The following is a 13,337-nucleotide window of genomic DNA, read 5'->3' as shown; positions in this document are numbered from 1 at the left end:
AGTTTTAAGGGAAAAGCTTCTAGTATACCAATGTTCATTTTCTCCTCTTTGAGCTTAATTAAGTCTAACAGTTACTTGCTCCTACACCACCAATAGTTTTCCCCGAAGTCCCCTCAGGCTAAGTAACGCTTATGCAGAGGAGGGATTAGCACAGGGCTATTTAGTAAATATTAAATTAATAATGTAATAAATATTTAATAAGTATGATGCTAGATTTCAACATACACTTGCATTCCATATGAGATACTCAGACGCTTTGGAAAAAATTGACTGAAATACCAGAGGCATGCACACATTTTGTGGGGCTGCAGAAGGGATTCTGAAAAAGCAAGGTACAAACTGCTCTACTAGTTAAAAGAAACCTAGCTTTTTACAGAGCCCTGAATTCGTAATACATGAACAGTCCTTCAGAACACAATTTCTGGCACACATTCACCTGAGCACTTCCCTTATGAGAAATAAACCAATTGCCACTGTTCTCAGGTGCACCACGCTAAAGTCGCAGGGGAGAAAGAAAAGCAGAGATGACAGAAACAGGATCACAAGAAGAAAATTCCACGCTTTCTGAAGAAACTACACCTACAATAACAGCATCCAAACAGTACACTGAAAACTTAAAATAAATAAATAAATGAATAAAGCACTTAAACACACAGAAGTTACAAACCACCCACACTTCCAGGAATTTCCACAGTAAATGTTACAAAAACTTTGGACAAAATTTTGGAAGGAACTTACTTATCAACCTACTAGAAACTACTTTTCCGGTAAGTTTTTAAACGGCCTTCAATGGATCACAGCCATGCCTCTATTTCTTTGCAGAGATGTTTAAGATGCTAATAACTGTCCCTTCCCCTCCCCTTTCTCAAACAGACTTTTACAATCTACACTAGTGCCCAGTATCACTGTGAGTGACTTTCTCTCCAGGAATCATACTACTGAAAGGAAAAAGAACATTTACAACCCTCCCAGCTTGGAAAGAAATAATAGCATACTTGCAAAACATGTAAGAACTACACCGAAATAAATGTTCTCTCTCTGGGTATCTAGAAAAAGCTACAGTATTTGAGCTCGAAAACTAGAGCTCATACATAATTAACCAGTTAACCCTCTCAAGTAAGTGACTTAACTTTCTTTAAAAGCTCGGCAACAAACGGGAACTGCTTTAACACTGTATGGGAATTAACTTCACATTCACATCCATTAAATGAGGAGAATTTGGCTTGCAGATGCTTACTGTTATCACATACATGGCTGAATATATTTACTGATAGCGTAACCTACACAACCAAGAGAAAGCAAAACACCTCTAGACCAAACTGCTCTATTACGAAGAAAACAATGTGCTTTAATTTTGCCATTACGTTAACTACTGATTACATGGAGAATTTTTAGATGAGACCCCATTCTTCTGGCAGTGCCACACATTACAAGGAGAATGTATTACCATCAGTAAACACAGAGTAATTCCATTAAATAATCTCAGTTGTGGATAAAAAGTCATCTACAAAAGCCACATACAAGTGCGAGAAGAGTGCAGCTACCCAGCACATCAGCAACTTCTTGCCCCTCTGCTCCCTTTCTTTCCACTGCCCAACAGTAACGCACGAGGCTACGACCGATAAGATCAGATGACAGCTCTGACAAAGAAGAGACTTTTCAGGTTAACAGCTGAAACATGAGTTCAAGCAGCATATATACAGTCACATACCTGTACAAGTACTCACTCAAGGAGCTAAGAAACAATGGCACTAGAAGCAAGCCACTAGCTCCTAGATCATCATATCTTAAAACAAAGGATTACTAGCGGAACAAGTTAACCAAGAATTACCAGATTAATGAACTAACAGACACCAACCAGGGTAATATACATCATAACAGTTTTCTCTTAGTAACTGTAACTCGATTCAGACTTTGCTTTTTGAGAGTCTGTGTTACCATCAGTAGAGTTTGGTCATTCCTCGTTTTCAGAGAAGATAACATTTCAGAGAAGATAAGCATTGAGAAAACAAAAAAGATAACCTTCCAAATATTTACATCCAGAAGATAATATTTGCCTCAATCTGTTCCTGTTAATGACTTTTGCAAAGATACAGAAGTTTAGAAATGTATTTTTTTTGTTAGCCAAAGGTGATTTCTAGCTATGAAGGTAAAAATAGTCAATATGCTGAGTGAGGGGGCCACAGGCATCAAAATAAAGTGTCCCACAACACAAGCTACAGCTAAATGATACGAACTTTCTCAGCAAATTTCTGTTGGCTGCTTCTGTAATTTCCTTCTGTCTTATCACATCAAAACCAAGTCTTTATTGTCAGTCCTTATGAAAATTATAAAAGTACCCTTTTACATTATCACAAAACAGCACAACACTGTGCTCAACAAGTGTTTTCTAAAAGTTAGGGGAAACAGAACACAACTATTCTACAGTTGTTAAAACAAAACTCTTGGTCTTTCAGATACAAAATACAGAAGGAAAACACACTGAACAGCAATACTGTGTCAAATACCAAAGAACACAGAGGAAATTATTTTTTTTCACCTAAGGAGTTGCCCTCGTCAAAATCAGAGAACCATTTTAACGACTCCTCTTCACAACTGGGAATTCACGCATTGCGAGAGGAGTCTTGGAAACTGTTATTGGAAACAGAAAAGCTCACAGAACTTCTACATCAAACACCTGTTAGATGGTAACATCAATATTCAGGTCCAAATTGTAGGCTCCTTGCATGCTCCTGGGAATCTTAGGAGCAGCCTCAGAACGTGGACTGCAGAAACCACAGTACGTAAAGCCACTGGGAGGTTGGGCTGTCACAGTCCTGTCCACCTCTTTGGTACAAACACTGGTATAATCTCCTCAACTTTCCTACCCTTCATATTATTTCTTCATATTTGTTTAGGGTATTAAAATGATACACTCTCTCACTTAAGTCTCTTAGCATTTAGACCACAGAAGTAAAAAAAAAAAAAACAAACAGCTTCTTAATAACCACCAGAACAAACAGCCCAAGTCCCCTGCTCTACAAGAGTTTAATACTGCGGATCACTCATGTTTGTAAATTAATTGACAAGTACCAGATCAAATGGAAAATACACAGCGTGTTCACTGAAAATGCTTTGTGGGTGCACCTATAACAAAGAATTACATAAGAAATAGGAACATTTTTTTGCAACAGTTCTCTACACACAATCTCTGCGTTATGAGCCTGACCAACAAAACAGAGCAAGTTCAGAGATGAAAGAAAGGAAAGGAAAAAGAAAAAGAAAATCCAGAACCTGTGATTCTGGCCAAGGACGTTTCAGACAGAGACATGGGTATCTGCATCACATTGGAAAGACAAACTGACATTTTGCTCAGATAAAACGCAACAGAATAGACGCCGGGAAGAAGAGATGGCAGCCTCAGCTTAGCGAGGACAACCTAGAGCTCTGTTTTGGAATAACATTACCCATTAAAAATGCATAGAAAGGAAAGAAGGAAGAACTCAAAAATGGATACGCCAAGGGTCCTGCACCACATGTGGAACAGAATTACGATCCACAGCAACAGTCAGAGGGATAAGAGGACAACAAAGAGAACTATCACAAAATCCCCAAATAAAGAAGGATTTTAAGATTAAAAGGATGAACGCAACGACAACAGTGAGAGGAAATACTTTTTTTAAAATCTCACTTCATACAGAAAAAATGCTCACGTTTCCTCCACCCTGACAATTAAGAGCTTCCAAGCTCCCAAGCTAAGTCAAAACAGGACTGCTGAGACCAGAGAGAAAGCTACCAAAACAGCAATAAAGCATTGGAGGTGTAGCCAACAAAGTTTGAACAAAATGAGAGTATACAGTCATTAGCACCTGACATACTTTTTCCCTTCCATTCAGAAGGCCACTAAAAACTCGCCAATGTCTTTCCAGTAAAATAATTACCATCTATTTCTACTACATTTCTGAGCAAAATAAATTATCTGTTATTATTAAGTTTATGTCAAACCTTGTGCTTAACAGAAGAAGTTTGCACACGATTGACCTAATTCACTCACTGTTTTTAAAAGATTTTCACCCACATTAGCAGCATTCCTAAGCTTAACGAGGATTTCAGAAAAATAGTACGTGGAGGTGAGTTAGACCAGAGTTGTTCAGCCAGAAAAAGAGAAAATCAAATTAAACAAGTACAAACACTCATGGAAGATATCACTGATTTCCCAAAAGATAAGAGTCTAGCTGGTCAATTTTTTTAATTCTGTCCCAACCATTCTTTGTACCTTTTTTAGTCAGGTTTTACAGTTTGGCGATGGTAGCTAATTGGTTTAGAAGTTTACTGTGCCAATGGGCAATAGAGATAGGAAAAGTAAAGGGTTGCTATGAATGGATGAATATATTGCAAAGATACATCTAGTGTAACTTGCACTGTCCATCTTCAGAAAATAACATGGGAAAAAACTGCTGGGGTAGTTACCTGCATCCACTTTGTTGCTGGAAATTTTGTATTTGCAATTTAATTGCAACAGAATATCAAGAAACCAGCACTTGACTATTCAGCTGCAGGTATGAATCAAATAAAAAATTCTGCTATTTAATGCTGCAATTCAGAATTCAAGCACTAATCTATGGACATAAGATAAAGTTGCAGAAATGAAGGCATTTTCTCTCCGTCTTTGTATATATTTATATATATATATATTTGCATGTATATATCCTGAAGTATGAAACTGTATCGAAACAAATAGGCTCACTGTTCTTACAGCACAATATCCTTCTTTCAGTCAACTGTGAACCAGTAATACGCTAGAGGTTATAAAAAGAGTATGTCAGTAAAATTCAAGAGAAAGGCGAGAGATGAGGAAGGACTTCAAACACGTACAAGCACAGCGTCCCACGCCGCACAAAGGTTACGAATCCAAACACACCTTCAGTCTATTCCAGCAGTACATTTTACAATTATGATCATCCCACAAATAAGCCATTGGATTAACACTAAGATAAAATAGCTTAGTAACAGCTAGTTTATGGTTTGTCGTAAGGTTTATAACGCGCACTGAGCAGACCAGCTCAAATTATTGTATTTCTCCGTTTGTCTATGTTAGACCACAGCATGCTAGGAATTTCTGTACAGAATAAAGGCATTCCTAAAATTCCTGAAAATGTAGCATTAGATGGCTTTCTACCTCAGCAAGCGGCACTCCTCTGCAATAAAAAGAACGTCACTGACAGAATTCAGTCAACCTAAGGACATCAATCCCAAAAGCCATGAGGCAGCCTCTGAATACATCCAAACTTCCTCATTCCAAATGAACAAAACCCGCCAAAAAGAACAACTGTCAAAAACTTATTTTTAAGTAGAAAGAGGTGTAAAATCATTCAGTGTACTGTAAACAAGTTTAGAAAACAAATTTGCCACAATGGGTTAATGGCTTACTTCTCTGGAAACTGGCTTTGACCGTAGTGTAAAACAAGCAGAATTAACTGGATGCTCTCACGGACCATTTGATCACATCACAACTGTTGACTGACTTATAGTAATTAGTTTCCCCTGTACAAAACAAAAATCAGAACTGAAATGTGCATGTGGTCACAATTATAAAGGTCCAAAGGGTAAACACAGAGCTACCTAACATACCTAACAGTGAGGCGTGCACGGAGAACTGTTCTACTTACTGTCCTCTAATGTCTTTTTCTATAAAGTAATTTGGTATAAAACTGCATCCCCATACATGCTGCTCAGACAATGTTCTGAAACACAGATTTGAAGGTCATTTCTATTTGACAGCACTGAAGACCCCATACGTCCATATACCTTGAGCATAAGCAATGGAATGACTCACTTTTAAGGGTAGGGATGTACGTATGCGCATTAAGTGGCCTTGACAAGCAAGATGCTCGTTCTTTCATGAATAGAATTTAATAACTTACATCACTGAGAGCAAGAGACATTCCCAGTTTTATGAATATAATAAGAAAGCAACAATGTCAACTCCTAAAATGCAATTTCCTGGCAAAATATCTTTTAAATTGGTAAGACAGTACTAAGCACTACTTTAAAAAAAAAAAAAAAAAAAAAAAAAAAAAAGGAACAGGTAAAGAAGTAAAGAAGTTGAAGCTTATGTCTTATGCTGCTGTCTCTGTGAAGAACAGGATCTAGATGAAGGATTTTTCTAACGAGCCTGTTCTAAAAACAACATGGAAACAAATTGTATCTGAAAACACCTGTGATTTCTTTCATGATTTACAAACAGGTGAATAACACAGAAGAGATGCAGAAGTCCACAGGCAAGAACTTATTTTCTTTTGTTAATAATATTTAAAAACAAACCTAACCAGAAAATGGACGCACCATTTTTAAGTCAGTGGGAGGGAAAGAAGGAGAGAGAGAGCTCCCCAAAGAAAACACAAGCAAACTCTCTACACCTCCTTCTTGAAAAAATAGTTTATGGTGATAGAGCCATTATCAATGACCAGAAGAGATGTGGTACAGACAAATGACAAGTATAAGAGCGATGCCAGCAGTCCAGTCTGGGACCGTACCAGCAGTGCCTACACATCACAACACTTCAGTTCTGCTAGAGATGAAATGAAAACAGAGAAATTCATATAACAGAGGAAGAGAAGACACCAAGAAATAAACATGCTAAAGGACTGCTGACATTTTACCTGCAAGAGAACAGACACGATTGGGTCACTGACCTCCTGCTACTCACAGTTCCCTCCTCCGTCTCTTTGCATATGGTGAAGAGTTCTCTCTACTTCTCCATTAATGGAGAACTAAAGTAATATTGTTCCAGTTTCCTCTCAAAGTCATTTCAAATTGGTGCCATTGTAAAGGGAGTTTTCATATATCATTTTTTTTCTGAAGCTTCTTTCCATCACTATGTTCTTCTTCTAGGCTGAGTTCAGCACCATGCATTTATCCCCTCACACACCTGAGTAACAGGGGCAAATCCCACACACATAGGAAAGGAAAAGCAAAATGCCTGGAATACAGCACAGATTCCTTGTGCTAAGCTCCAGTCGCTAAAATTAGCTGGTCCTATTTCCAAATCATGAATGCAACTGTCAATAGAGATAAAAATTAAAACTACCGTCAAACACATACAACACACCTAGTCCAGCTGTTTGGTTTCTTTCCCATCATCTCAAGACATGCCCTGACTAACACTCAGAGCTCAAATACACCGTCTGTCTCTGCAGGCATCTCTCCACCGAGAACTCACAGAATCAGAGAACAGCACTGGGAGGGACCTTAAAGATCCTCCAATCCCAGTCCCCTGCCATGGGCACGCACACCAGAAGAACATCCTACACACGATAAACAACATCAAATCATTAGCATGTCAGAGAACAAGTCAGGTATAAAAACAGTTAAACTAAAAACATACTGACTTCACGTGAAAAAAAGGATGTCTAAAATTAATGCAGATTATAAACCACAAAGGAATCAAGCTGATACTCCACACTCATTTCAAGCATTTCAAGAAGACTGAAAACCTCCAAAAAGTCAAGCGCAGTCACGTGGCAGAAACTTCACTTTCGCCACTTGCTGAGTTTGGCTTGCAACAGCAACCCAAAACAAAATACCTAAAACCAGTGCAGATGCCCACCTGTTTTACCCTGCTTATTCTTTTTAATACGTTATAGGACTACTTCTAGAACTAGTCATAAAACAGTCTTAAAAAGATGCAAGGCCTACAGCACAAAACATCTTCATTCCCCTCAATCCAGCAGCAGTCAGGTGGCTACTGCACTAACCCCACATCAGCTCTTCCATGCTAGGGGAGCTCCTAACCCCCTGCGCCCAAAAATTCACCTTGTGCTATGAACATCCAGTCTCACAAGAAACAACACATGGAACATCTAAGGCATAGAACAGCTGAAAAACATACAGCCACTAGAACAAAAACATACATCCACTAACAAAAAGAATAAATCCAAAAGCTCCACAAAACCAAAACAGCCCTACCTCTACACTGCACCAGTGACAAGTACCAAAACACCATTTGTCACTGCATTCAACAGTGTATGGTCGCCAAAGAGCTACGTATTAGACATTAAAAAAAAAAAAAAAAAGAATAAAATCACTCTTTTAAAAAAGCAGTTTAAGCTTAAGAAGACTAACAGTTCTTAGGGGTAAATTTCTATTCTGTCATCTATAAAACCACAAACATCCAAGTTCCTATCATTTCAAGATCAATTCCAATACACTCAAAGACAACTCCTCATAGCAATAACACAGATGTGTGTTTGGCATAAACTCGCATCGGTCCAGAACAGCGAGTGACACCCACCAGAATATTCCAAGTTTTAGTTCACTGATAAGAGAAATAAACTAATACAGCACATTCAAAACTTAAGAGGTTTCAGAACTCGCTGGGGGTAAAACTGGCATTATTTTCCCTACTGCTCAAGTAGGGAAGTTGGAAAAAAAATAAACAAATACGAGCTGAAAGCACTGAGACTGATGGAGGTGAGGACAGAAACTACAACTTCTGGCTGCCAGCCTCCCGCTTCCACCGCTGCTCGCTGTGATTCTGACTTGAAAACCACATCTCGCCTCTTTGTCATCAACCACTTCCACCAGTTCCCCTTTGGGGAAAAGAAACGCGTGGTGAGGTTACGGTTACACCAGGGAACAGGATGCCCTTCGTAGGTTCACTGCACCCACGAGCTGAAGCATAACAACTCCTGTAGGAACCTCGCTTTGCCAAGACCCGCATCTCAACAGGAACGCCAAGGGTGCTGGTTTCACCAGCAGCGCTGGCAGGCAGCAGAGACAGCTCGGGAGCATTTGCAAGATAACAACACCGTTCATGTGACACTTCCAAAGGCAGCCACTAGAAACCGTTGCTCCTACATTTCACCTCACAACCCCTCTCCAACATCTCAAGTTAAAAATCTGAAGAGTAAAACTGGCAACAGACAGAGGGCTCTGACAGTGCTTCCGTGAAAGCAGGAGGAACTGCTCTGACTTGAAGCTGGAGTCCTGCTAAGGAACAGCTGCAAGCGGGAGAGCAAAAAGTTACAGAAAGAGGCCAGCAAGAAACACTATTTTGGAAAGGCCAAAATAAGGTATTATTTCCATTAGTGCTCTGTAAGACTTGTTACAGACAGCTTCAGGCACTGGCAGAACCTTGGAAGGATCCATTCTTTCCATCAGACGTTAGAATTTACCAGCACTCAACACGATGTGCTCCAAACACATGTATTCTAACAGTATGATTTTACTTGATTTTTTTTTTAATAATTATTATCAGGGTATCAGATGGCCAACTCCTCTACAGACTACACTCTCACATTCAAATAATCCTGTGAGCCAACGTATTTTCCAAGCCTTTCATACCTTCCGGATAACACAACAGTTTTAGGGTGAAGATCCTTCAGAATTACCTTTAATTACTATTTCTTCCTTAGCTAGAATGTATTAATTACAGACCATTCCCTTAAATAGGAAGAAAACAAAAAGCAATGCACTACAAACAGTGTAAGAAACATAATTACAGAGTCAGATGTCCTTTAGATGTCACTGTGACTCCATTAAGGAGCAGGCACACAACACACACATGCCTCGTGTTGTCAGATCAGTTATCAAAACAACGTCTTTCCTCGGTGACTTCATTACACGGGGCTCAAACAGCCCATTCATCAAATGCCTGTTATGGTGGGAAAATGGGCTTTTTAAGAAAACGTCGCCTTCCAGATGCATTTATTACAAACCAGACGCGAGAAATACTTCTGAAAGGAAACACAGAAGTACAGCAAGACTTGAAGTTTGAAGGTCACATACAGTAAGGGTTAGCATCAAGGCTCTTATGGCAGACTGCTACTTCTCTTTGCCAGCTATATGTAGAAGGAGGAGAAGAATCAGAATAAAAAAATAAAGCCAGACAGTTCTGTGATAACTTCAGAAGAACTGGACTGCCGTCATTCAACCATTCTTATTTAGAACCTGTAAATACCGTGATGTTGCACTAAAACTAAGGAAGAGAATGGAATGGAGGATGGGGAGGACACCATTTCATTCTGATTTTCAACTTCACCTCCTTAAGTCAGCAATGCTACTACGTTAAAGAAAACTAAGTATTTATCCCTATTTTCACTCCAGACAACCAACCGAGGATTGCCTACTGAGCTGTTGGTCTCCAAATATCACAGAATTGGTCCCTCATCCTTCTCTATTCCCACTACCTTCAGGACACAAACCCCAACACCTGGGTATATACACTTCATGGACCAGGATGTGAACCACGTTAAGATCATGAGCTCTATTTTACACACATATCTCAAAGACAAATAACCAATAGGGACCTCTTGTCAGCACCACCAGCACCATGTTCAAGTGCAGTTCAGCTGACAACATTTCACAGGAACACACCGTTAGACTCAATCCCCTCTCACCCATCAATACCAAACACAAAGCAGACACCAACACGGGCACACGCACCCAAACCAAACCTATTCCAACTTACCCCATTCCAGATACTCGAGGATGTTCTTCTCTCTTCTCAGCGGGGAGTTATTGCACTCATCGTACAGGCAGATGAGGATATCCAGCAAGGTCTCCACGCTGAAGCACTGCCCGTTGCTTTGGGTCGGCCCATCCAGAATGAACTGCTCCAGCTGCTTCAGGCGCACTTCTCCAGACATGGCTGTTTCGCTTTGCATTGGGGGGGCTTTTTTAAGTATACTTCATCCAAAAAAAAGAAAAAAAAAAGGAAATGTCAACCGGATTTTTAATAAAATTGTGGTTGTGCTTCATTTTTAGGTGCCTTCAGCATTTCCAGCTTGAAAGTGAAGCCCAGGAAGTTTCAGACACGGATGCACAGAGTGCGTGTCTGCGTGCATCGTTTTTAAGAAGAGAAAAATCACTTAACGTGTGGTTAGCGATGAAAAATATCTGTCTGTTTCTGACACGTCAATGGTAACAGCTACCCTGAAATTCAACCACGGCTGCGTGGAGCCGATCTCACCACCCCGGCCACCTCAGACCGAGCCGTTTGCACACTGAGGCGGCTCTCCCCCTCCATCCACCATTCGGGTCACGCAGGACGAGCCCCAGCGGGGTCCCACCGCATCCCTAGGGCCTCGGGTCCCCGTGCAGCCCTCACCAGGCCTGCTGAAGGCACAGCCCCGTCCCGCGGAGCCTCGCCCTTCCTCCGCCTGCCCCCGCTGCTTACCGGCTGTCCTCCCGAGGCCTCTCAGCGCTCCAGGGCAGCCGACGGCTTCATCGCCCCCCGCTCCTCCGATGCAGCGCCAAGGGGCGGCCCCGGCACGGCGCAGGGGAGCGCTGGGCGCCCTGTCAGAGCCTCCCCATGGCCGCGGCGCCGCCGCCACCCTCCTCCCTCCCTCTCCCTGCTCTCCGCGGCTGCTGCTGCTGCTGCTGCGCGTCCCGCGAGGCCCCGGCACCGGCTTCACTCCCGGCGGGGCGGCGCTGCCCCGGCCTCGCTCCCCCAGGCCAAGGGCATCGCTCCCCGGGGCGGGCGTCCCCCCTCAGCCCGGCGCCCTGCGGCCCGGCCCGGCCTCGCTCAGACGCGGGAGCCGCCGCCGAGCTCGCGGCAGCCCAACATGGCGGCGCGGCTGGGGAGGGGGGAGCCGCCGCCGAGCGCCGCCGCAGCGCGGGGAGCCGAGCCCGGGAGCCGCCGCTACTGCTGGGATTGAGGGGAGGAGGCTGCCGGGGGCGGGGGGGCTGCAGCAGGGAATGCAGGGAGACGGGCGGGACCGGCACCGGGACCGGCCCCGGGGAGGGGAGGCTGAGGGCAGCGCGGCCCCGCCTCGGCCCCGGCTCCGGCTCCGGCTCCGGCTCCGGCTCCACACGGGGCTCGCCCCTCGCCTCGGGACGGCGGGGCGCGGGCAGGCGCTGAGGCGCTGAGGCGGGGCTCCCTCGCCCGCCTCGTGTGCTGTTGAGAAGGAAAATGGATGGGCTGTGCTTCGGGGAGGAGCAGCGCGCTGCCTGTTTGGTAAGCACGGGAATGACAGCCGAGGGTTTGGACAACGTCTTCTGGAAGGAAGAGACTCTCCTACCAACTCATGATGAATGAAAAAATGTGCGGAGAATTTGACTCCAAAAACTTTCTACACAGAAACTCTCCACGAAATGTCTTTGGAACTGCTGAAAATGTAGGTGATCTTGTCAGAGGTAGGAGAATTAACGTTAAGCTATGACGTTGGGGACAAGGCAAGGGTTTCCTTCCTATTGGCAGCTGCACTGAAGACAATGACGATACTCGTATTGCCATAATTAGGAAAAGTCTTAATTCAAACCTATTTTAAAGCTTCAGCACAGCCCTTTCAGGGAGAGAGCAGGGAATGATCAGCCCTCTCCCACTGCACATCTTGGGTCTTGTCACCACAGCAAAGAGCAAAGTTTCCTCCTGCACCCTACAGGTGGAGTTGGACTTGGTGGACCTGCTTCAGGTGTTGCAGGAGGCAGAGCAGAGAGGATGCTCCACACTCCTGCTGCATTCAGCATGCTCAGTTGCCTCTTCCCAAGCATCATACACTGTGCTCCTAACCCCAGAGTTGTATCCTTATCCTCTCCTTATCTCTGGACACAAATTGGCGGCACTTTCCAGGGGATGAGAAAAGCTCTATAGGAAAAAAGCATAAATGCAGCAGCTGGGAATTGTTGGAGATGAAAAGAAACACTAACTGCATGTCTGGATCTGCGTGGGTGCCAGTACAAAAGCTGTAGTGACAGCTCCCCTGTCATACTGACAGTGTACCTCAGAATAGGAGGGAAACCCTTGCCTTGTCCCCAGCGTCATAGCTTAATGTCAATTCTCCTACCTCTGACAAGCTCACCTATATTTTCAGCAGTTCCAAAGACATTTCATGGAGGGTTTCTGTGTAGAAAGTTTTTGGAGTCAAATTCTCCACACATTTTTTCATCCATCATGAGTTGGTAGGAGAGTCTCTTCCTTCCACAAGACGTTGTCCAAGCCCTTGGATGTCATTCCTGTGCTTATCAAACAGTCGGTGCACTCCTCCTCCCTGAAGAACACTCCATCCATTTTTCCTTCTCAACAGCACAAGACAAGAGTTGCTGCCCTGTGCCTAACTTCACCCCAGTGAGTTTACACGCAGTTCAGAGATCCTGAACATCACTTTTCTATAAATCTAAGCAAACTGCGTGGGACTTGTGTTTACTCCTGATGCCGCGTTTCATCTTCATCTAGATGGGTACTTCAGAGTGCTTGCGTATTATATACCTCAGTGAAGAAAAGTGAAAAATATATATAAGGGTGCTTGTTATAGCGAAAACAAACAAAAAACACCAAACGCTGAGAGTCTTGTGCCGGTTACCGAGCTGAGGGCACACGCCTCAGCGCCTCAGCGCCTGCCCGCGCCCCGCCGTCC

The 13,337-nt window shown here is 43.2% G+C and overlaps 1 protein-coding gene across 6 annotated transcripts in view; it reads right to left on the bottom strand.

Annotated features, from left to right (window-relative positions):
* CDC42BPA (CDC42 binding protein kinase alpha) overlaps positions 1–11,717 on the bottom strand; it is a 153,725-nt gene extending 142,008 nt beyond the window's left edge. For 3 of the 6 annotated variants that reach the window (XM_084514983.1, XM_084514984.1, XM_084514985.1), the window contains exons 1-2: positions 11,159–11,714; positions 10,451–10,668 (exon numbers count right to left, since the gene is read on the bottom strand). In XM_084514983.1, coding sequence (XP_084371109.1) covers positions 10,451–10,646 — 196 coding nt within the window. In that variant the 5' untranslated portion in view covers positions 10,647–10,668; positions 11,159–11,714. Of the gene's footprint in view, positions 1–10,450; positions 10,669–11,158 lie in introns of all 6 variants that reach the window. The other 3 variants (XM_084514982.1, XM_084514986.1, XM_084514987.1) reach the window with 2 other exon arrangements.
* Positions 11,718–13,337: the final 1,620 nt, after the last annotated feature.

This window comes from Aythya ferina, assembly GCF_964211825.1.
Source record: "Aythya ferina genome assembly, chromosome: 3".
Lineage (NCBI taxonomy): Eukaryota > Metazoa > Chordata > Aves > Anseriformes > Anatidae > Aythya > Aythya ferina.
This window is presented reverse-complemented; position numbering and strand designations above follow the sequence as displayed.